Below are 25,473 nucleotides of genomic sequence, written 5' to 3'. Positions count from 1 at the left end.
ATTTCTACCACTCTAAACTTAATAGTCAAAACTTGAACCCAAATTGTTGTCACATTCCCATGACCTTTAACAAATGCATACAGTTGAGCTATCATTTGTTTCTGTCAAACAACTGCAATTTCTTTGGATGTGAAAGCAATGGTTGTCCCCTTATCAGAAGGTCGGTGGTTCGATCTCTGGGTCCCGGTCTGGATGTCGAAGTGTCCTTCGGCAAGACACTCAACCAAAAATTGCTCCCAATGGCTGTCAATGAGTATGAATGGGTTAATTTCTGTCACTGGTTAGCAGTTGGCACCTTAAACTATGCTCATCAGTGTATGAATGTGTGTGAATGTGATATAGCGTGAAGTGCTTTGAGGTGTCAGAAAGACTAGACTGGTGCTATACAAATACAGACCATTTACCAAAAATGAATCCATTACACTCTGCATTAGTGGATTACATTGTCAATACTTACATGAATACATTTTTATTATAAACAATGTTACATGATGTTGAATAACAACATGGGATATACCTACATCATTGTGCAAGCTTTATTGTGCTTCATTTATACACATTATTAACAATTAACGGAACAGCTCATAAAAAAAAAAAAAACACCTTTACAGAAAGATAAAGTTTTTTAAAATATAGAAGGTGACATATTTTCACAAGTAGCTTGTTTGACTGTGGCCCTAAAAAGACACAGATAATCCTCCAGCATCATGTAGTCCAAGTCCGTCTCCAACAGTCAGAGCAGACAGTGACATCATGTAATGTTGCACATCATCCTGAACAATGACAGCAGTCAGACAACAGACAGTGATGAGACGGAGAACCAGACAGTGGAGTTTAGTCCATCACATCAACACATGCATCGTTCCTCAGCACTGCTCAAACCCTGCCATCAGAGAGAGGGCCAGAGACTCCACTGTACAAGGAGGAAACGAAAAGAAAATGTCATTACTAAAGTAAATAATGTAACAACAAAGAATTGTAGTTTACAGGAAATCAGAAGCTTGTATTAAGTTAACAAAAGGGATTAGTGTTTTACTTACAATGAGGGAAGGAGCCACGACATACAGCCTTGTTGAGTATAGTCACAAGGAACATGTGACAGTTTTTGAAATCAGATTCCATTTTATCAATGGACTCGATCCTGAAAGTGAAAGACAAACACAGACGGGCTTGTCACAAAAGCTACAGTGGCGCAGGTTTCGGGTTTGGTGGCTGAAAAAAAAATACATTAGCGTAAACACCTTTAAACAATTTCACTCCAAATGACTAATTCCTAATACTATTAAATATGATGTGTGAATTTGTGTACTGCTACTGTTAATTCTTACACGGTCAGTTACAGCTTAGATCTTTTATTTCCCTCCAGTTTATATGTAAGCTCTTACTTCCAAGCTCCAAAGCCAGCTTGCCATCGGTCAGAGAAGATGAGGACTAGATTGAGAACCTTCATTATTGCCTCCTTCACGAAACTGACCTGAGAAAATACAACAGCATTGGACAACAGTGGAAACATCAGTCTGAACAGGGAATACAATTACATAACAAGATATGACAAAAAGATTTCACAGGTAAGTGATGTGAAGTCTTGATCCTTAACGCTACACTCCTTTCTTTGGCCCCTGCTTCCACAGTGTGGTTAAAGGGTTCATAGCTTCAGCTAAGGAAAATCAATGCTGGAACTGGTAAACATTCACTGTTTTGCTGAGCAAATGCCATTGAAGTATGTGTGTATAGCTAACAATACCTACTCCCTGTGAGTACTGTTTACCTTCTCCCTCAGTAGGCAACGGTCGTGAATGGTTGCCAAATATCTGTAATGGATCTTGATCAGCTGGTCCAGGTCCTTTGCTTCTTGTACTTGATGCTGAAACTCCAGTCCTGTACTGTGCAAAATCTGCCAAGAGACAATACAGACCGCTTTAGAATTGTGTGCAAATTATTACATTTCAATTTTAAGGGCCTTAGAGACTGAATGTACTTTGATATGTGAAGGGGTCACGAATCATCATTTTGATACAGCAAGCCTCAAGAAAAAAATGCATCTGACCAACACATCAGTGAAGGAAATGGGACTAATTTATGTTTGGAGGGAACTTCACCCTCTAGAAAGGGACCGTGCACACTATTCACTTCACTCTGTCTCCTCTATAAGTGACTACTTTTTTAATGAGTACTAGTGAAAGTTGCAGGGACACAGAGTGTAAAATCAGGGTGGCAGATTTATCAGAACAAAATGCAGTCAGCTTGACAATACACCTGAATAGTAGAAAAACAAATACTGTATGGAGACTCAATGTGGGTATTTTGAATAATAAGGCAAGCGATCAAAAGGTAAACAGAAGTGAATAATAATAATAATGTGGGATGTTATAAAGGCAGTTTCTCATGGAAAGCTGATCGTCCTGACAATATCACAAAGGCCACATACAAACACAAAATAGAAAAATTGAGAGAAAAAAAACAACATAAAAACACAGAGGATCAGTATCATTATTATTATTATAACAACAAAACATTAACAAAACAAGGGGGAAAGAGGTGAGATCCTCAGGGGAGATATAGAAAAGGACAAGATCTGTAAAGAAGACTTATTATGACTCATGTCCAAAAGAAACTAGACTCCTGGCCAAACGCAAACAGCAGGCCTCTAATACAACGCATTAAATAAAAGGACCCTCAAACCGACCAACTATTACATGAGCCTGACAGAAATAATAGCTGAAGAGTGCTATAAGACACCATCAGCTGATGAAAACACAATAAGAAGTTTTCTCAACTGGCTCGACCGGCCATCTATTAGTGAGAGACAGAATGATACCAGTACATCACAATTTACAATTAAGGAGCTGGAAGCTGCCATCAGTAGACAAAAGGCCAGTAAATTACCAAGTGATGGGTTTCTAGTAGAATGGCAGATGGTCTTTAGGAAAGATGGTACAAGTATGGTTCTGATTAGTTTGTAGAAAAAACATTGAGAAATGTTAGTTCGCTATTTTTATATGAAGTCCTAGAGAGATTTGGCTTAGATGAAAATGCAATGCTGTGTATCAAAACTGTTTATCATGAGCCTACAGCTCGGATTATGACTCAGCTGGAGAGGTTCAAGAGGACTGATCGTTCTCCTATATGCTGAACCCTTAGGGAAAGCAATAATGCAGAGTGAGCACCTGCAGGGTGTCAATATGTGGAGCAAAGACAATGTCATTATTTTTCTTGAACGTTATGGTTCCCAAACCTAATGAACCTACTTGGAGCATACGGACACTACTTAGGGAATAAAATGAACATAACAATCTAGCTATTCTCCATCCCAAAAGAATCAGAGATGCATATAATCGAAAAATGGAATTCTAAAGTGGTGAAGTATCTCAGTTTTAGGGGTGGGAATATATTTATGCAGCATAACTCCGACCCCTGGCCTGATGGTGTAGACCGGACTATGAGTCTCGATGTAAAGAACTGGAAAGGGATAAAGGGTTACCAGAGGTGGGAGACAAACATTTGATGGGGGCTTTCGGACATGTTATGGAGCCAATAGAAGCATTTACGCTAGAAACAGTGAACGTTAAAGAAGAACTGAGGAAGAATGGTGTCAAATGTGTGAGACACAATGTTATTGATATACAGTAGTAGGGAGGGAATTCTGCTGCAAGAATTTAACTCGTTTTGTAACACCCAAAATAAAAAGCAGTCAACTTGCTGCACAACCACTTGCATATTTTCTGAAAGTGTAAGATAAGGCTATAAGGTTAATGCAGTTTTGCAAATATTGCCTGCCCTGTGATGTATCTTGGGAACACTGAGGATTTTGTAATGACAGAACTTCTTGACTAATGTTTTACTTGCAACAAGTGAAAAAAGCAGTTACCAGAAATTGGCTTAATGTAAACACTCCAAAACAGGAACAGTGGCTGCAAATTGTCCCAAGAGATTTATGTTATGGAAAGGCGGATATGCCAAAGAGAATACATTTAAGAAGAACTGGAAGACATGGTAAATTGTCTCATACACATGTTTCAACTAAATGAATGTCTGATTAAAATACAGTACCAGTCAAAAGTTTGGACACACTTTGTGAGTTACAAGGTAAGGAATGAAACGGCAGAAATTTTTGTAATCTCAATTTAAAGTACCATTCAAGTGTGTCTGATAAAATGTTTGTGTGCTTTCCTGCTGTCCTTAAATGCACCACCAGTGTAAAATTATTTGTAAATAATGGGTGAAACTTTTGAAACCTTTAAAAACAGTTCTAAAAGGTAGTACAAAATTATTATTATTTTTTTAAAATACCGATATCCACAAGCATGCGTGATCACATTTACACCAGGCATAAATATACGAGATGTAACGATCAGACTGCAGTTGGATAGGGCTCAACTACGTGAAAGTATGGGTGTAAATGCAATCAAGACACACTGAGGACGGATTGTAATCTGATCGGCCAGACCACTCTGGAGGTGGTCAGGGAACGCAGTGTGACCACACGGAACACAAGTGTAAATGCAAATGCATTCCACATACAACAACTACGAGGTCGGAAATACACACTGGTCGCTCAGAGACGGTTCAGAAAGTTATTAGGCAGTCTATTGTAGTTATAGATTTTTTTTGCACCCACGCAAACGAAAGGAGAAGTGACGTTCAGTTGTTTGAGCTGGACAGATGTGACTGAATCTTGATCAGATCTCAATGTGGACACAGAAGACATTTTGACATGTCACAGTAGGAAAAGCACAAGTGTAAATAATAAAATGAACGATGGCCAGATTCCATTTAGGTGCCTTGGTGATGCGGTTCTGGTACTGGGCATCATTAATGTTATTAGTGATACCTGTGACAGGTTTAAATCCCATTCCAAATCTATCCCATGATTCGTCTCACCCTGGTCGTGATGTAGTTGTGAAGGCTGTTGACAAAGTGCATGAGTTTGACCCGCAGAAGACACATTCGGTGGATCTGCTGATTTACAGGCTCTTTGACCTTTACTTCCTCAGCCTGCTCTCCCTCCAGTTTCTTAGAGACACCTGTGAAATCTATAAGAAACAAACACAATTTGCAGATTACAAATAACGCTAAAACATTTACTGGGGACATCCTCCATACCTCAGGATATTCACACGCATGATTGAGTTGATTGAGCTTTATTTTGAAGACTGTATTATATTAAGTACCACCCTAACTCATACCACTGAATCGAAGTGTGTCCAAACTGTATTTGGCCCATTTGATCTGCAGCAGGAGGAGAAACACTTGATTGTAGATCTTCTGACACTCTGAGCTGATGACAATGTCAACGGGCCAGGGAACCTGTGGAGGGTAAAATAAGTAAATGTCAACATGGCAGTTTCAAAAATCCTCAACAAAAATTTCTGCAAATACTTTCACATTTCTTACCTTGTAACTCAGGGTAAGCACTTCTAGATTGTTCACAGGATGTTTTTTCCTGGCAGGGTCGATGGTCTCCAAGAAGACTGACAACCTGTAAAATATGAAATGATGGGGGGAAATATTGACTTTTCAATAATATCAAAAGAAATTATCCTCCTAATTATAACAGAGCTTTAATGTTATTCTTCATCAAATAAATACTTGTAGTACCTGCTGCTGTCCTCGGGGCAGCGCTGTCCAACTGCCTCCTGCAGCTGAACATTAAGAAAAGACAACTGCTGCCAGCTCTCTTTCTCCTGCACTTTATCAAAGATGGCTGTGTAAAAGTCATACATTGTGTCTCCAGCTTCCAGCAGGAAGTAGTTCCTCATAGCTTGGAGGTATTCCAGCAGCCTGTGGAGACATAAAAAAAATCAATATGCAAAAAAAGCTAAAAAATAAAAAAGTCAGCACTCGTGTAACCCCAAGAGAGATTCTTACTTATAGTCTTTTTTCAGAGTCTTCATAAGGTTCCCGCAGCACTCGATGTACCTCCTCTCTATGTGGGGGTAGAGACAAGAACGCAAGGTGAGCTCGAATGTTTGGCAGGTGACAGACTGAGATGAGCGGTCCACGATGAAATCCCCCCCGGAGAAACGTTCGTGGAAGTCACTCTGCTCCAAGTACAGCCTGAGGGGGAACACAGACCAGAGTACCTTAGGATTTCAAACCTCGGACAACAAAAATATAATCACTTCAACACATCACATCAAATTATCTGTTGACAGTACCAGTTGCAAAAAAGGCTTTATATACTAATAAGTAATAGTAATTATAGAAAAAGTCTTCGCATTCTAGCGTTTTGATATGCTTTACTATTTATTCCTGAGCAGAACAAAAGATAGTCTTGTAATCTGAAGAGTTACTTGCTGTGATTTGAATGTAGTGCTGCTAACCTGGCAAAGTTGATGGCCAGCAACGGATCATGAACGTCTTGGATCTCCAGGTGCTGTGCAATGATGGACTGCATCTTTATAAGGCTCCTCTTGGTGGCCTGTTGTTCAGTTACTGTGTCTGTGGGCGACCCCTCTTGGCTGCAGACGCGTGACTGCACCGACTCCAGAAATAAAGTGTATAAACTCTTCCTCTCAGCATCTGCAATGCAAAATTTTGACACTGTTCATAAAAACACTGATCTGTTTAGTTAAAAATAACAAAACAACAGAAAAGCAAACACCGACCTCTGGAGGATCTGTCGGACTGTTCAGCCTCCTTGCAGTCCAAATTTCGGAGCAGCTGCATGGACTTCCCGGCCATGATGATCTGCTTGAGTACGGGTTTAAGGAAGGACACCATGGTGAGCTGCCTGTTGCTGGAACCCTGATCCCCTCCAGAGCTCCCGCTGGCTGCGTCACTCAGCTTCTCCTCGTTCTCCACAGTCTCGGACACACTGTACAGAGTGTAGGTGGCGTACCAGAAGTCCCTGTGGTTCACTGGGACGTCCTTGTTCCTGAGCAACAACAACAACAAAAAAAAAGAAGCCAAGTATATGCCTCTGTCAGTTACCGTTGTGTAGCTACCAAAAGGATTCTCGTTAAACAATCTCTGCTACATACCTCTGAATGATGAACTCTTTGGCAGGGTCAAACAGGTGGCCGTGAACAATCCATTCATCCACAATCTCCAGATACGGTCTGACTGTCTCTGTCCACAAAGAAAATAACAAGGCCACCTAGCAAGGGAAGGCAACACACAGGAATGATCATAGTTAGAGATTTCTTCCTTGTTAAGCTGCTTTGTGCGTTGAATTCACTGAGCTTAATACATAGGACAAACCGCTTGCTCTGATGCTTCCCCGACACTGTCATACTCAAGAATGGCTTTGTACAGGGTGTTGAGCAAGTGAGAGGCGCGCACAACATTCGGGGTCTCGGGGGGCACCTCGGCGACTCCGGTACAGAAGACTTTGTGCAGCACTTTGATCTGTGCCAAGTGAGGGTTGAGTCGCTCCAAAACTGCAGACAGGGTCAACGTCTCATCTGCAAACGAGGGCGACACATCAAACACTGGCTGACATGAGAAATAAACCCCTTGTGAATAAAAAAATTCTACATGCCAAAAGCTAATTAGGCGCTCAAAACTAACACAGAACCTCCCTGTTCTTTCCACCATATTACTTTTGAGATTTGTGCAGTTTATGACACAAAAATATTCTGGTTTACTTTCTATCCCCCTCACTGGATATGGATACAATGACATCAATATTGCAGTACTTTCTTTTGTAATATTTAGACTTGCACTGACATCATTTTAACTCATTTGTCAGTTTATGACTGCTCTATTTACATGATGGCACATGAAGGGCAATAAAACAATAATGATAATTATCGCAATATCATTTTCAGTATAGTATAAGTATAATAGTATAATGTCTAACAAATGTTTGATTTAATTCATTGGAATCCCAAATAAATTAGCACTTAATTTTTCTTTGAAGATATTTATTTTGTTGAGGAAAAGGGACTGAAGAAATATTTTACCTAATTTGACTGATACATTTTTGTTCAACATCTTTTTAGCATAAATGTCTTGAATGTTCTACCTCAGATATTTTAAGTGATCCACTGTTTGGCATCAAGTATCTGTCATGTTCGGGCCATAAAGAATAATTTAAAACCACAATTAACCATCTGTTCTCTTCAATTTTCACTCAGAAGCAAAAATCCACCTTTAAACTTGGAAAAAAGTAATGATTTTACATTTCTCCTGATAATTATCGATATCAAATGATATTGTGATAACAATTTGCAGCTCTAATGGCAACAAGTATGTGTGTATTCAAAAGGCTAAGATTATATGCACCATGCCACAAATTGTTCCATCTAGTTTTACAAGTGGTATCAGCATTATCTTGTATCAAGAGTTACCCCAACAATTTCAACCCCCTAAACTTGCACTTGCCATTGCATATGAGCTCTCGCTCAATTGTAGTCAGCTCCTCTTTGAAGCTGGTAAAGTACTTGTTAAGTGCCCAAACAAAGGCCTGGTAGGTCCTGAAGGGAGGCTCAGAGCCCTTCTTGGAGCTGTAGGAGGAACCGGAGCCTGGTGGGCAAGGCTCCGAGCTGTATCCCGTCACCTCGTCTATGAACCTCTGCAGCCTGAACACCGCCTGCCCGTATACAGCAATATGTTCCAGGACAGAGCGCAGACAGTTCTGCAGCACAGAAAGAGAAGACACGGTTTCCTACAGCAGACAGAAGACACATTTATAAAGATATAATGCAGGCAATTTTCAGCTTACGCTGGTCAGATGAGTTACCACCACGTTGTTCCTTACTGACACTTTTCCATCATGGTGTTGGAATATGAAGTGCTTCTTAACCCCGGAGAAAAGCCTGCAACACAACAGTTATACAGATGAACTTTATGATAACAAAAAATTTTTAATTCATTATTTTATTATGTTAAAGGGAGAGAGTGAGTATTTGGGATTGTAGGTAGGTTTACTGTTACAATATAACAAGTTATAGAGTGAAATTATGTTTTGTATGGAATTGTGCTGCTTCCTCAGTTGGCAGTTGTCTATTAGCCACTGAGGGCCAGCCAACTGATCCTTCTTATTTTTCCATTTATTCTTTTAGGTGGGTAAAAGGCAAAAAGCACTTAGGTATCTTAGGTTACGTTGTTTCAGTTAGCTACAACATTATCTTATCTTCATTCATAAGATTTGTTTGTGAATTAATTTATTAATATATTCCCATATTTTTTTTATTTGTCGAATTTGTGTATTTGCAAATCTGATTTATATTTGCAAAATATTCTTGTGAGTTTACAGATCTTTTTGTATTTGTGGAAGGTGTTTTACATTTACAGATTACACGTTTACACACAGAAATAATGTTGAGAATTGTTGATAATCTATCTGCATACAAAATCATGTAAATGAAAAGAAACATTTCTCTTAAATCTAACAAGGATTATAACAAGGATATGTTTTGGGGGATCAACAAGATAATGAAAAGATTAAACCTGTGAGAAAGCAGGAGATCAATGCCTTTGAAAGTTTGTACAATGAGCACAGTCACACACCATAGCATGATTACATCTTACCACAGTGTCTCCCGTATCACTTGGGTCTCTGTGACAAAGGCCTTTTCTTCCGTCAGATACAATGGATCAGTGTTATATAAGTGCTGGTCCCTGGGAAGAGAGACACTGGGAGTAAACATCATTTCAACTCACAAATACCCAAAAGTAAACTTCTATGTTTGCCAAACAGTCTATTTTACACTGATTTCCAGGCACCCGTTAGAATCAGAAGCAGGTGTATTGCCAGGTACATTTTCACAGGAAGATTTTTTGGGGGGGAAATCCAAATTAAGTGATCATTTTGAAATATAAATGCATAAAATGAACAGAATAAAGTCCTAATTTTACTTTTCAAAAGTCATAATACACTGCATGCACAATAATTTGTCAAGTAAGTATTCAGATGAGTAATTATTTCTATGCACATTTTCCAAATCCAAACCATATAAACTTTTATGCTCATTGGAGTTAATAATTTTGAATTTGTGTAATGAGAGAGGGTGTGGTGAAAGTGAATCACACCTTACAACCTCACACACCATATCAATGTGTGCAAGATTATTAGACAGCTTCATTACTTTTGGTAAAATGGGCCAAAAAAAGAGATTTAACTGGTCAGGTTTTATGGACAGATGAAATGAGAGTGACTCTTGATGGACCAGATGGATGGGCCCGTAGCTGGATTACTGATGGACCACCACTTCGACTCAGGCGCCAGCAAGGTGGAGGAGGGGTATTGGTATGGGCTGCTATCATTAAGGATGAGATAGTCGGACCTTTCGGGATGAAGCTGGACTGAAACTCAACTCCCAAACCTACTGCCAGTTTCTGGACGATAATTCATTCAAGCAGTGGTACAGGAAGAAGTCCTCAGCATTCAAGAAGGCCATGATCTTTATGCAGGACAATGATCTATCACATTCATCCAAGTGTGGTTACTGCTTCAGTGAAAGTTGAGGAGCTGAGGAATACAATTTGCCTATCAATTGTGCACGCAGTGTATTATGATGATGAAGTCGTAATTTTACAAGAAAACTTAGGAGATAAAGCTGTAATTCATTATTTTTAACAATAAAGTCATAATATTATGAGAAAAAATGTCAATTAATTATTATTATTTATTATAAAGCTCATCTTGATGTCCATAACGCTATTAAGTTTAGTTTAGTAAAATAAATATTTTTTTGAAAAAATTAAAAAGGTGAACAAATGCATCCATAGTATATTCTAAAGTAAAGCCCTTTACAACTGTTTGGAGTCTTACCATACATTGAGCAAGTTAGAGTGCAAATGCAAGCTGTGAGGAAAACGAGGTGCATGAGCCACCCAGTACGGTGTCACTATGTGCTGTTCAAGCCAGGCTCGGGCGTCAGGCTCGCCCACTGCAAAAGACACAAACTGGAGTTAATTTCCTATTAAAGAAGAGCTTCAGTGTAGACACACATGTACATGCATTGGTCACATTATCCCACATTCTGGCCCATCTGAGACGTCAGGTGACCACCTCCATTGACCCACTGCAGTTTGCCTACCGCCCAGAGGTTGGTGTGGAGGATTCTATCATCTACCTGCTTCAACTCACTCAAACCTGGTAGCATTGTGAGGATCGTGTTCTTTAATTTCTCCAGTGCTTTTAACACGATCCAGCCTTTATTGCTGCAGGAAGGAGCAGCTCCACAACTTCCTGGATTATTGACCACAGTTTGTGCAAATGAGGGGTTGTGGGTCTGAATGGGTGGTCAGTAGAACAGGAGCACCACAGGGGACTGTTCTCTCTCCATTTCTCTTCACGCTGTACACCTCAGACTTCCAACACAACTCAGAGTCCTGTCATCAACAGAAAGACTCAGATGATTTTGCAGTTGTTGGGTGTATCAGAGGTGGAGATGGTTGACCGCTTTTTGTTGTGGTGTGGGAGCAACCACCTCCTCGTAAATGTGACAAAGAAGAAGGAGACGGTGGTGGCCTTCAGGAGGTCCAGGACAACAACACTGAACACTATTCACTTTCTGGGAGAGGAGGTGGAGAACTTCAAATACCTGGGTGTACACCTTGACAACAGACTGGACTGGAAATACAACACTGAGGCCATCTTCAAGAAGGGCCAGAGCAGACTCTGAGAAGAGACTGAACAAGCTAATAAAGAAGGCTGGCTCTGTGCTCGGGTCTGCTCTGAAGCCCCTGGACTTGGCTGTGAAGAGAAGAATGTTACATTAACTGTTTAACATCATGGACAACACTTCACATCCGCTGCACAACCTGCTGGTCGGGCAGCACAGTGTATTCAGCTGGATACTCCTACAACTCCGCTGTAAAAGGAACTTTTGTACATTATTGTGTAAATATGTCTGGTCTGTAAATTTTTTTAATCTGTGTCAATTTTGCTGCTGCTACACAGCAATTTCACCTGGGGATCAATAAAGTTCTATCTATTATCTATCTATTCTATTCTAATTCTAAGTATCTATCCATCCATGATCTACTTTCCATTATTCTGTTATTTTGCTGCATGATAGGTTCGCACCTGTCCATGTAACTGGAACAGTCTTGTTAGCGTTGTCCTGGTCTTCCTGGGGCGTTCTATCCAACTGGATCCCAGAGTCTTCCCTGCTGATTGGTTGCTGGCTGTCATCGTCTTCGCTCTCCTCCTCAGACCATTCCTGAAAACCAGACAAGACTAATTTAGACAGAAGTCCATCAAAACCGGGTTGTTGTTACAGCTTTATGACTGTTACATCAAGTTTGGTGACCTCAGCATAACTCTATTCAACTTTAGCCTGAGAAGAAGTGTGTCATCCAGAATTACTGAAGACATTTTTGATGGTGCGCATGGCCAACGATCAATTTTCTGCTACAGGTTTTGTGGTCATTCATGTCCATAAAAGGTGGGTTTGGTTATGATTTACTCACAGGGGTATCTGGGTATGGTCCCGTGTCTAGGTCCTCACCCTCCATCAGATATTTTGCCCAGTCAAAGTTGTCCTTATGTTCTGAAGACCGAAGATGGAGCAATAAGGATTAATGTGGACATGTTAGCGTTTTAAAATCAATTTCACAAGTGAAACTAACGATCAACTCACCGGCCTCCTTTACCCTGGGTCTCTCTGTAAAATCTGTATTTGAGGGGGACCCCGATAAGAAGAGCAGCAGCGACAGTATACTGTAGTGTGCATCAGTCTGTAAAATAAGAAAACACAGTAAACATCTATTGTCAGGATCATGTGATTTTTGACCTACAGAAACATACATATCTATTGGGGATTTGTCTTCAGGGTAGTGTTAGATCCTTACTCCACTAATGAGTACAATTTCTGTCAGCCCATGTCTGTGCCTTACCTTTGTTCCATCTGTATTAGGTAATGGTGAGTTCAGGAACTCTTCACTCAGTCTCATCCAGCTTTCTGCTTTACTCAATTCTGAGTGGATCATGAGTTTATCATAGATTCTGTAAAACACAGCAGCATGCATGACAAGGTACACCCGTAATGTAATATAAGGGGAAATGTAAAAAAGATGACAAAATCAATCAGATCAATAAATGTTTGGGAAAAGGTTGTAAATGGAGCATCCAGAAATATATTTTATTCAAAAGCAGAGTTATTGCACTCCTACAATACTATTGAAAACAAACACTATGTCAAGCTCCTGGTGAAGGAAGTACTGCAGATGTTAAATATAGGACGTTTATATGCAAAATGTTGACAGTAGTGATGCAAATTACTCATCTGAACCAATGGCTTGTTCAGCATAAACCAGGTAAATTAGCTCGTTACGTTTTTATCATGTGAGCATCTATCATACATCAATCTGGCAACCATGGTAACTATCTGGCAACTATGTTAAGTTAACGCATAATAACCATAACGTTAGACCGTATAAAATAATAACCGTGGGAATAACGTTAACCTCAGACTCACTCACCCACTTATACTGCGTTGGACTTTATGGCTGTCCACGTCCAAGAAACGATGAAACCTGTCAAGAAATGAGAGCATTAACGTTCCTAGCACCGCCGTGTGTGGCTAACGTTTGTTTACATGTTAGCAGCTGACATGCTAGCTCCCAGTCCAGTCAATTGGGCTTGGTCACCTGAAATTCGACCAGGCAAACTTCAGTGCCAGCTGAAAATTCTGGTCCTCCTCGTCCTCGACCCCGCTGATACATTTTATCAACTTTTTCGTTTCTCTCTCTGTCTCCTTTTCGAAGGCGGTCCAGTGAGCCATGGTGATGTTGAACGTGGTGCCGCGGTTAGCTTGACGTTACGAGCATCTACATGCAGCAAGTTAATCCGTCAGGCTCGCTGATAGCCCTGGTGATTCTGCAAGCTAGAGTGCTAGCACGCTCATGAAAATGTTAACGAGGTATTGCCATTTATTGCTCCATTGATCCTCTCAGCACCGCGCTGCGTTTGCCTCCAACAACAAACGACAGGAAGTACGCATGCGCGACATCCAAATAAAAGTAAACTAATTGAAACATTTAATTTTCTTTTTAAACTGACAACTTGGGCTGAGAACACGTTCAACATCTTGTAATAAAAATAAAACACCGACTAAATACTCTTATTCAAAGGGAACACTAATTTTTCACTAATCTCCCATAATGCATTGTACGCTTATTAAGTTACTAACGGCTCTGCGTTACGGCAGTTGGTAGCCGTTGGAATCTCTTCTCTTCAAGGCTCTCTGAGAGTTCCAATTTAACCGTTCTCCTTCCGGTTAGCTCGGTACCCTAAGTATTTGTATGGCTGTTTCTTGAAGAAATAAATACAAAATACACATTTTACACATACACACACACCGACAGCGTATGTATGAACAGGAAGAATAAATAATCTGGGATTGTGTCTTTAATGGGGCGTGGTTAACTCCCCCCCTCCTCACAAACACACATGCTCCTTCCTCTGGCACACACATAACTTTACTGTAGAGACCGCGGTGCTCACAAAACGCTGTGCAGACCCCCCATTGAAGAAGCTAGCCAGCCCCCCCTTCCCGGCGTAAGGAAATGAAGAGGAGGCTACATAAGAAATACTTGATTTTGATCCTGGCATATTCAGGTCTACTTCTGCTAATCCCGTACGTGTTAGATTACCGGGATAAATCTCTTCAACGCGCCAGACAGGGACTGCCGCAGCAACAAGCCAGATGCCCAGATTTGGAGAACACGGTGGCCCTTCTCTGGGATAACGGTTACAAACAAAACGGCAGCGAGGCGACTGAGCACGCCGTCAACCGGAGCCAGACTCGGATACACATCTACCTGCACGCCACCTGGAGGACTGGCTCCTCGTTTTTGGGGGAGCTGTTCAACCAGCACCCCGATGTTTTTTACCTGTACGAGCCAATGTGGCACATATGGCAGGCTCTGTACCCGGGGGATGCGGGCAGTCTCCAGGGCGCAGTGCGTGACATGATGAACGCCCTGTACCGCTGCGACTTCTCTGTCCTCAAACTTTATGCCGGCTCGCAAAACATCAGCACTTCGTTCATATTCGGCTGGAAAATGAACAAGGTCATATGTTCGGAGCCGCTGTGTGATGCGCACAAGCGACACGAAATAGGACTGGTGAAGGAGGACCAGTGCGCAAAGTGCCAGAAGCGGGACATTAGGGAGCTGGAGAAGGAGTGTAAAAAATACCCGGTGATGGTGATCAAAGGAGTCCGTGTTTTGGACATGAGCACGCTGGTTCCTCTGATGAAAGACCCCGCGATCAACCTCCAGATCATTCAGCTCTTCAGAGACCCGAGGGCCGTGCACAACTCCCGCCTGAAGTCCAAACAGGCCCTGGTGAAGGAGAGCATCCAGGTGCTGAGGAGTAAGAAGCAGACCGACAAGTACAAGCGGCTGCTGGTGCCGAGCAACAGGGTGAACCGGGCTGAGAGTTACGTCTCCAGCGCCATGGAGCTCATCTGTGACAACTGGCTCAGTGACATGATGCTGGTGATGAACGCGCCTCCCTGGTTGAGGAGGAACTACGTCCACACCCGCTACGAGGACCTGGTCCTGCAACCCATGCAGGAGCTTCAGAGGCTCTACCGCTTCTCCAACCTCTCCACCTTCCCTGCCCTGGAGAGGTTTGCGCTTAACATGACACACGGTCAGGGGTATTCATCAGACAAGCCGTTCTTGATCTCATCTAGGGATGCAAAAGAGGCTATCTATGCCTGGAGGGAGCGACTCAATGTAGAGCAGGTGAATCAGGTGGAGGCCTACTGCAGCGAAGTCATGAGGCATCTGGGGTATGAGAAAAACAGCAAAGACAAAACTACATGAGGATGTGCCACCGGGAATAAATTGGTTAAGGTATGTTGAGATCACACAAAGGGGTTCAATTCAAGAGTCTGTTTTGACAGAAGAGTGTCAAGAGTCTCATCATGTTTCTAAACCTTTGCCTCTGAACAGGAAGTTGGTGGTTAAACAGAAACCACCCTTCAGGTTCCAAGTCGGCTGCTGTGCTCTGTGGCTGATCCCTGACCTTTGACCTCCCTCTGAGTTAAAAACAGAGCATCCGTATGGGGATCAGTAGAGTAACACATTTTTATTCATTTGACGCAGCAGGCCTATACACGGTTTGATTTGGGGCGCGTAGAAGCAGCATGGTGTTGTGACAACACGATGTGTTCCAGCATGCAATTTTACACAAGTGTGACGTGGAAATGTGAAGCCCCCAGTGCACATATGCTGGAATTTTAAGCATCTTTATACGTCACAAAAACATGTCTCGAAGAGGGGCCTTTCGTTTTATTTGAATGAATATGATTTTTCTTTCAAAGTAAGCAGTCTTCAATGAAATCCACCTGTTGATTGTGATAGTTTTTAAATGTTCTCCTTACAGTCCCACCTTACACTGTCTTTTAACCATGCTGCTCAGATAATAATAAACTCTGCTCCTGTGTTGTAGATAAGTGCTCTGCTGGATACCCACAATCTCTTAATATGTCACAGTGTTGCTGCTATGTAACAAATCACGTGTTCGATTTTGTTCTGTGATGAATGCAGGCTTTCCAGCATTGCCATTTGAGCAACAGTGACACCACTGTAACAGATTTTGTGCAGCAAGACAGTCACAGAAATGTTTCTCCCTCCTTAATGAGTGATCTGCTGTTTGATAGAGGCCTCATTGTTTTGTCCTTGGCAATGCGGGGTCCTCTCATGGATAGCGGGGGGCTGGCAGCGAGTCAGTGGGCCTCAGAATCCACGGTCAAGAAGGGGATCATTGTGTGCGGCTGTCCGTGCCAGGATAGAGCTCCCAGGGTTACCTACCAGCCTGTCACCACCAGCTCTCACAAGCAGACCCTTTAGAGCTCGGCTGCCTGCAGGCCGTCCGCATGGAGCAGAAACAGGGTGGAGGCGGCGGGTGCTCCTTATCTCACCGCCTCCACCCTGACTCTAGCACCGATGGAGCTATTGATGGAGGCCAATTTTATTGAAAATGCATGTGATACTTATGCTCTGTAAATGTCTCACCGTGCTGTGCCAATGATTTAACGGTTTCATTTTTATCCTCAGCTGATTTTCTTTTTCTCTTCCAGGGGCCTGATATTCAAGGCTGAGGGCAAAAGGTGGAATAACAAAACAAGCAGCTGGAATGCGGTCTGCCGAGAGCTCGCAAGCAGCACTACTGGGTTGTTTTCCTTCTGCCGAATCGGGTCAGTGAACTGGAGAAAATCCCAGGTGGAAAGAACAGCCAATCACAGACAGATTCATTTGAAACGGGGAGGCAGCCGCTTATTTTTACAGTGTTACCTGTTTAACACCAGCGGAATGAGCAAATGTGGAAGAGGAAACAATCAAGAAGACAGAGATGAGGCTGGTGTGTGCTGCCGTTACTCTGGCCTGCTTCTATCCTTCTGTCCTTTTTAGTAGCACTAATCCCCCTCGCAAATCCCCTGCAGGCGAGGGCCATAAAAAGCCAGAGATGGGTCCTTCTTGGGAGATGAGTGCCAGAATCCACGGGGGGCAGCGTCGGGTTCGCTCTCACCTGCGTGACTTATCCGTCCAGCCTATGAGTAAGTGAGGCAGTAATTTTGAGCATTACTGGCACTTAACAGCAGTTGGCTCACTAACAATGCCAATCTAGATGCTTTGAAAGAAGAAACTACAGTATTTTCTGGAAAAGAGGCCTAACAGAGGAACTATTGTTCCTCCCCCGGCCCCTCAGGAATCCGCACAGCTGCGGCGCCCCACTGACAAAACACTCGCATTGGTGTGACATTTTCTAATATCCCACAGACGTGTCTTGGAGAGCTGCCTCTGTCCTCTACCAGTGAACTTTTTAAGCAGGTTCTCACAAACACAACAGACGGTACTGAATCATATTGTGCTCCATTTTTAACTGTTTTTAGTTTTTGTCTAAAATACTGTAAAATGCTGCGACACCCCTCTGGTTAAGAATGTGTTGAGATGGGGTACGAAGTTTACCAGCATCCACGTTTTCAACTTTAGAAGTTGGTTTTGTAATGATTGTTCTGGGTGAAATACCTGAAAAAGTTAATAAAGAAATAATTTTAAGACTATTTAAACTGACTTCAAGAAAAACTGGAGGTGCGTCTTGTGATTTTTGTGCACACTGATGCACACTGGCATGATTTTATTGGCTGAGCTTTAGATTAACTGTACATTTCATCATTATGACATGATGTAAACTTGGGCAATGCTGAATGTTTGTGTAGACACAGATTTATAAATACAATGAGCCTGAAAGTGTCTCCATAAAGTTTAATCCAATTTATAACGTAAAGTTTTAAGAATTACATATAACACAACAGTTTGAGTTCCAAGTGAGTCAAAAAAGGCTCATAAGAAGTCCCCAAGTCAATGTGTGTTTGTGCAATCTAACTAATGTATTTCAGTTAATCCCAAAGAATGCAAACTTCCTTTGATGGCTTCTGGAAGCAAAATGAACACATCTGAGTGGCTCATTATTTGACGATTTTTATTAACATGTTGACATGCAAACCATGGTAGGCAGAACCAGGCGGCAAGTTGCATCTAGAAGCAACAGGTGCCACATATTGACGAATGAGCTACATCTCATATTTCTCAGGTACAGAGAGCATGTAAATATAGCCAGCAAGACAACTGACAGCAACACAGTGTGGAGATAGAGTGCACATGAAGGTTATACAAGAGTCCCGTGATTGTCCTCTGCTTGAGGTACAGTCCCAAACTGCTCGCTTGTTTGTCTACAGCCATCAGTTAAGCCGTCCCTTGATGTTTTGCTGTCCATAAAGTGCTCCCATGTCTCAGGGAAAAACTCAGGTCAGATTGTCCTGTACATGTCGATAAATGTCAGTTCTTCTGTCTCTTTCTGCGCCAACCTTAGTCGATACAGCGGGGATTATAGGGATATTCTCAACAGATATGATCAAAAACACAGTTGTTTTGCACAATATCCCTTGTAGGTTATACTGTATGTAGAGGGTGTACCCTTTCCATATCACAGAAGAGATGGTGTGAGCATAAGTCCAAGTCTAACAGCAATGTTTTATTCAAGCATAACAGTGAATAAGTGATTATTTTTATGCCCCAGATCCAGACAAGCTTCGCTATCATTAGACTGTGAAAGGAAACGTTAGACAGAGCACAGCTTCACATTACTTCTCACTTCAGCTAGAATTTAAATGACCCACAGTGCATACAGCTTGGCAACAGCTTACATAACTAGATTCATTTCCTCTTGGAGGTCCTCAGTGAGCCATAAAACTTGTGTGGGGCTTCTCCCTGGTGTGAAAGCCTGAGATTCAACTTAACACAATGGCGCCTTTCACACCTGCCCTTGTGTACTCATGCATAAATGCAGCATCCCCTGTGTGCAGTCGAAGGAAAACACAAAAGGCTACACGTGCTATGTGGTGAATTTTAAAATGGTGTGCGGTTCAAATGTCTAGACATGTGAAAGGGAACACAAAATGTGTGAAATAGAAATAGCCTCTTCCTACTCAGAGAGCGAGTTGTTGTTTCAACTAGCTGTTCCACCAGCCTGAAGGGCTTGGATACAGCTCTGTAAACCCTAACAGTTAATATTAATATGCTACTATTTACATTTTATTGGTTAGGAGCTAAATATAACATCTTAAGGGGGAGGGAATATGGTTAGAAGGTCACTGAAGAGTAACTGATGCACTACAAATAAACATTTCTATAGTTCACCAATCAACCTGTAGGTAAATAATATGGTTCAATGGTCTGTTGTGGAAAAATGTAAGCCAGCAGGGACTAATGGAGTGGGTGAAATTTGGAAGCCCAAAGTCATGGTCTCCTAAGGAGGATTTGCAGGTTGGGAATAAGTCTTACCGCACGGCTCTGTAGCGCGGAGGTGAAATAAAGTCATATATATATATATAATCAGTCTAATGCTGAGAAAACATGCATTATCTGGTACCAAAAGAGGAAGTGCATTCACTAGTTCACATCTTTTATTGTTAAGACTGCTAAAGAGAACTGCAGGTGTTCCCATTTATTACAGGTTTACTGCAATTTCAGAAAAATGAGTGGTCAGGTTTGAAGTAATCCAAGTTTAGGGAAGTCTCCAGGTTATCATTATGTATGTGCAGTGACTGCTAAATAAATGTGTAAGTGAAGTGTTGTAGCTGCAAAATTGGTTTAAAGGTGAGGTACGTGATTCTAATCCAATACACGTCTGTCAAATTATGCAAATATCTCCTCACAGGCTGCTAGCTGTCCATTCTGTGTGCGCGCTGCAAAAAGTCAGGTGTTTGTACACAGCTCTGGCTCTGTAAAATGGGAAACAAACATGGTGGCTCGGACCACACGACCCAACACTATACTAGCCGTTCCAGCCATTATTTGTGTATCAGGTAACGTTAAATTACTTGCCCACAGACATTCATCTTATTTTCTAATTCACCAACACATGCTGTTGTTGTGATGTTAGCTACAGTAGCAGGACAGTTGTATCACTGTCTGGAGCAGGAGTGCTGGCTGTGGGACGGTCTCGTCATCTCCACGTTAGTTTCGCAGCAGCAACTGTAGCAACAGTCTGCTAACCCACAACCTAGCTAACGTTATAGTACTTGCAGTGTCTTTGTTTGCTCTGTATCACTGTGTATTTGTCATTGTATTGGATTTCTCCAGAATCACTTACCCCACCTTTAAAATAGTTTTGGGAAATTAGCTTATTAGCTTTCTGGCAGAGACTTAGATGAGAAGACCTTGGTGTCTGTACGGTACATGTGAAGCTATAGCCAGCAGCCGGTCTAAGTTTTTCTTAGCTTATAAAAGGTTCATTTTGAAGGTAACAAAATCTGCCCAATACAGAACATCTGAAATAGTCCACCCAGACCCCCCTGAATCTTTTTTGTTTTTATACTTGGGTTTTGTAGAGGTTGAACTAATTAGCTAGCTTTATAGGTTGTGGTAGGTGGAATTCATTACCCTTGGACTTGGAATGGGAAAAGACACATCAAAATGTGTTTTAAAATAAGATAACAAATCCCCTAATTTTAAGTGCATCAAAATAAACTATAAAATACAGCAGCCACGCAAGGTTTCCCAATAAACAATTGTATTTTTGTATTTCAAAAATACTAAAAATACTTTTCCAAGGTACCATGAAGTCACTATTGGCCTATAGGATCTATTAAAGGGACAATGCAACAGCTTTTCTCTGCTTAATGAGTCGTGATAAAGCTGACATGTGCAACCACTTACCAGATCAGATATATATAATCTAAAGTACTTTATAAAGTAATTTTGTACAACAACTCAAACGCTTTATTATTTTAGTTGTACACAACCCATGAAAATGTAACATAGGCTGAAAGTAGCAAGCTAGTGTTAACTGTGAGGACTGCTACTGGGGTCAAATAGTTAGCAAGACCATTTCCTAAATTGGTAAATGACTTAGCCTAGGCTACTGAAACGAACACCGAAACGTAACAGGCGATCAAGTTTCTGTTCTGATCTCAACTAATCAACCAATCAGAGGCAGTATTTTAATGATGTCATCACCTAGACTTCCCACAAAGTATTTTACAGTATTTTTAAATTTAAAAAAATACAATAGACTAAAGTATTTTAATATAAAATATTAAGACATTTCCATGAACCATATCAAATAAAAATCACAAAATCCTAATTTGTATTTTAAATACATGTATCGTAAATACTGCCCATTCGTGCTTGGGCTGAGCTAGACCCGCTGTTTTGCCCTGTTTTCAGTCTTTTAGCTAAGCTAACTGGCTGCCTTTTTGTAATTAATGGGCAGATATGAAAAAGGTATTTGATTTATCAACTAACTCTCCACCAGAAAAACAATTTCCCAAAGTATTCATATATATTTTAAGAACATGAAGCGTATTTCCCAATATTTCGAACTATAGATTCACATCCAAAAGACATTCAAAAGCATTTCATGATGTTATACAATATTTAATCAGTCTACCGATGTGGGTTTTATTTTGCAAAATGCAAATGTATGCTGACTAATGTGAACTCAAAATCAAGGCCTCAAAAACTAGGACAACACAAATTAGGAATTTATGTATGTTAATAAATATTAACTGTGAAGCCAGGAATGAAGGTTTAGGGACAACACACAAAATATCCCAACATTTACAGGTGTATCTGTGTTTTATGAGACCAATTCACCATATCACTCTACTGAAGTGCTGACATTTTGATTTTCATTTGAGGGTATATGGGCTAAACAACCCAGAGATACAACTATGTAAGGGAATAACCACTGTTGATGCACATAAAGTATACCTGCTGGGTGCGGTAATGTGTAAGCACTGTGTGTTTCAGTGGCTGCTCTTCTTTATTTGGTACTCTAAGTTTCACTTCTCTGAAAATGTCAACACTTAAGTTTAAAGTTGTCGTATTAATCGTATTAATAAAGTTCAAAGAACTATTTAGCATCCTTTCTTATGCTGGGCTTTCCTGCTCCTGCATGGTCTCCTATGCACACATGTTATCATACCAATTACTAAATGTTTAAACAATTAATCAAGTAACTGATTAGTCTTGACACAAAAAAGTTAGAATGTCAAACGTTCCTTGTTTCCAGTTAACTGAATATTTTTTGATTATTGATTGGACAGAACAAGCAATATAGTCAAACATCACCTAAGACATTTTTTTCTAATAAATGAATCGACAAAATCATCTTCAGATTAATCGACAATGACATTGTTAGTTGCAACCCCATTCCTTAGTCAAATTATTGTTGTGAAAACCAGCTCAGTACACAGACAAAAATCCAAACCACTTACTTTACCCATGACAGGCTGCAGTGGTTCCTCACATGCCACACAGTCCTCCACACAGATGCTTTTGAAACAAAGGACATCCTCACAATTATACCACAGCAGCTTCAGATGAATGGTACACATTTACCAGAGAACTCCTGTTTCATCTATAAACTATTAATGTTTGGTTAGTGTAGTCTCTTTTCAGCATCTAGATGGGGTGTAACAGCAAAGAAGCATTTTGTCAGTGCTTACTGGTGTGCTATGAAGACAAACTGGTCAGCTCTCAAGATGAGGGCTGCCAGGCAATTTCTCATTTCTCTACTTCTCCACACAGTGTCACATGTTCAAAAGTGCAGACTGAATCTCTGATGAGTTTTTTTTGTCCTCATATTCTGCATAAAGATTTCCCTCCTGTTTATGCAGAGGAAACAATTAGTAAGACTGACTCACAGTATAACATGGAGAGTTTATCTCCTGACGCGCTAGAGGACACATGTCTCCTGGAGAACAAACTCAGCTCTGTAATGAGGATGAAATGCTCCTTGAGCTCTGCTCCCGGGCCTGGAGGGAGCTCAGAGTCGCTCTGAACCCACCCCTCTTGTGTACTACCTTATCTCCACCGTATCTTATCTCTGAAGGACTGGACGCTCTGCCCCAAGTATGTGGAGAGAGCTGAGGGTTGGGCGGTCTGGGGGTTGGGTCAGGGAGATTTGATGATGCAGATGGGGAAGGGAGGGTCAGACGTGATCCTCGATGGGGAAAACCAGACGCGTGCCGCGGCTCAGCAGCTCTTGCTCGCGGGAGTCCAGTTCACGCTCCAACGCCTCCTCTGAGGTGCTGCCGCTCCTTTTGCCATTCGCGCTCCAGCCTGACCCTCCGGCTGCATCACCCCCACCCCCGGACGCCCCGTTTGCTGTGATGGCAGTGTCACCGAACATGTAGGTCAGATCGCCGTCGTTACGGATGAGGTCAGAGTCGTGGTCCCCCAGCTGCTCGTGGTTCTGAAAACACATCCATAGTGGAACATGAGGGGAAGGATGGAGAACACGAGGTGACACACAGAGTGGGTACACGTGGTGTGAACAGGTGAACAGACTGACATTAACAGTGCAAAGGCTCATAAGGGACACTATGGATTTACAGAAGGGAAGGGAGGAGACTTTCACTTAGTGGCAACTGTGATAAAGTGAAATTTAAACAAAAATCACAGGAAACCACAGGCTGCACAATAACACACAAACAAACCCTACAGTTCACTACAGGGTTTGTAAAACACTTGTGAAATGGACTTCAATCGTTAGAGAGGTTAAACCCAATTTACATCACACGTTGCATCCTGGGTAAGTAATGGATAGCTCTAAAACTGTAGCATGAGGTTCTCACAGCTCTCATTGACTGGCAGACAATCAATAGTCCGCCCATGTCCCGGGGGGGAACAGGATGAGTTACGGTCGGTTCAACAGGGATTAGCCTACTCAACTAAAGGGATAAAAAATTAGGAAAAAATAAATACATAACTCATTCTCTCCAACAATTATCCAGGAGGGGAAATGTAAAAAAAAGGGTTAGGGTTCAGGTTCAAATAAATCCATTAAGCATCGTGTGTAGTTAAAAGGGGAATGGCTACTTTTTAATTAAAATAGTGACAACTATTATATATGAAGATTAAAGGTCTATTATAAATGAATATCAAGAAGCCAACCTAAAGATTTGAAGAAATAAAGTAGAATATAGACATCAATGACAGCATGTCAAGCTTTAAAAGCAACTCAAAGAATAAATCTGATGATATTTTTCTAATGGTCAACAAAACCCTCAAAGAGGACCAATCCACCAATGAATTGATCCTAACAAGTATTGCAAGTGTAGTTAAAGCCAAAGACCTTAAAAACACCGCACTGAGACACTGGGACACATGTTTCCTCATGACCCTGAATGTAGGCACTGTAGTTTATTTTGAGTTGATCCCACAGACATTGTCCTGCTGATCAATACTCACTAAAGAACCAGACGTGTATTAATCTGTGGCTGAAAATAGTCCCCAACATAAGCACTATGTCATTTAGAAAATGAAACTACATATGTGTGAGCTATTTTTAAAGATTTGTGTATTCAGTGGGAACCAATGGGCTTGGGGCTGAGTGTCGCAGACAGTTGGAAAGTATTGAGAGAATTGAGAGTAATTGTCTTTCCATGGGATTTGTTGACCAAAACAAATTTTCGAAAATTGCCAGCCTTATCCTTCAAAAATAATTTAGTGAGTCTGATTCTTTTAAGAGTTGTTTCAAAGCCTTGAGGCCTGTCATTTATAGTAAACAATTGTTGTTTCTAAGCTATCTAGCCTGAAAAGTACATTGTCCAACCTTATTTTAAATGTTTTTTGTAAATTCAGGTCAAAGGGAACCACAATTCTCCTGTTTGTGGAGCATTTATTTTTCTCCCCATTTCATAATATCCATAACCAAAGTGGAACCAGGCAGGAGCTTTATTTAATCCCGTCTCTCCTCAATACAGAGTCCTGGACAGTCCTGATTACATGAAAAACCGCCTAAATTCATGGCTCATCTGGCAGGCAGCCCTATACTGGCAAACTAACAGCAACAAACCAGGGGAGGAATACATTTATAGAAGCAGAGCTTAAGCGAGATCTAAACTTTCAGAATTACATGTAAATAAAATACAATCTACATCTACTTTGCAGTAAAGAAATGTAATTTAGATTCTGTAACCCAACGGTAACAGGCTCTTTGGGTTACTGAGAAGGGAAGTTAGCCAAACACATTTCACATGAAATGAAAAG

The 25,473-nt window shown here is 41.3% G+C and overlaps 3 protein-coding genes across 5 annotated transcripts in view; 1 reads left to right on the top strand and 2 right to left on the bottom strand.

Annotated features, from left to right (window-relative positions):
* Positions 1-430: 430 nt before the first annotated feature.
* On the bottom strand, positions 431-14,087 carry tubgcp5 (tubulin, gamma complex associated protein 5). Of its 2 annotated transcripts, none has more exons than XM_046050221.1 (23): positions 13,546-14,087; positions 13,378-13,431; positions 12,793-12,901; positions 12,537-12,633; positions 12,367-12,446; positions 11,981-12,116; positions 10,721-10,838; positions 9,478-9,567; positions 8,669-8,762; positions 8,329-8,581; positions 7,204-7,406; positions 6,984-7,099; positions 6,609-6,877; positions 6,324-6,522; positions 5,869-6,057; positions 5,599-5,781; positions 5,395-5,479; positions 5,187-5,307; positions 4,882-5,033; positions 1,769-1,894; positions 1,386-1,474; positions 1,041-1,212; positions 431-913 (listed from the first exon to the last, which is right to left on the bottom strand). In XM_046050221.1, the coding sequence occupies exons 1-22, from the start codon at positions 13,677-13,679 to the stop codon at positions 1,083-1,085; spliced, it is 3,027 nt and encodes a 1,008-aa protein (XP_045906177.1). In that variant the 5' UTR covers positions 13,680-14,087; the 3' UTR covers positions 431-913; positions 1,041-1,082. The 2 variants fall into 2 exon arrangements, with proteins under 2 accessions (XP_045906177.1, XP_045906176.1); XM_046050220.1 differs by having other exon boundaries at positions 1,041-1,141; positions 13,546-14,081.
* On the top strand, positions 14,046-17,975 carry chst7 (carbohydrate (N-acetylglucosamine 6-O) sulfotransferase 7). Its single transcript, XM_046050280.1, has 2 exons — positions 14,046-15,762; positions 16,992-17,975. The coding sequence occupies exon 1, from the start codon at positions 14,464-14,466 to the stop codon at positions 15,730-15,732; it is 1,269 nt and encodes a 422-aa protein (XP_045906236.1). The 5' UTR covers positions 14,046-14,463; the 3' UTR covers positions 15,733-15,762; positions 16,992-17,975.
* Positions 17,976-18,377: 402 nt separating this feature from the next.
* The window catches only part of slc9a7 (solute carrier family 9 member 7), a 31,377-nt gene continuing 24,281 nt past the window's right edge, over positions 18,378-25,473 (bottom strand). For both annotated transcript variants that reach the window (XM_046050238.1, XM_046050239.1), the window contains one exon: positions 18,378-23,674. In XM_046050238.1, coding sequence (XP_045906194.1) covers positions 23,411-23,674 — 264 coding nt within the window. In that variant the 3' untranslated portion in view covers positions 18,378-23,410. The remainder of the gene's footprint in view (positions 23,675-25,473) is intronic.

Source organism: Micropterus dolomieu, linkage group LG05 (genome assembly GCF_021292245.1).
Source record: "Micropterus dolomieu isolate WLL.071019.BEF.003 ecotype Adirondacks linkage group LG05, ASM2129224v1, whole genome shotgun sequence".
Classification (NCBI taxonomy): Eukaryota; Metazoa; Chordata; class Actinopteri; order Centrarchiformes; family Centrarchidae; genus Micropterus; species Micropterus dolomieu.
The sequence above is the reverse complement of the archived record's forward strand: the minus strand, read 5'-3'. Positions and strand labels throughout refer to the sequence as shown.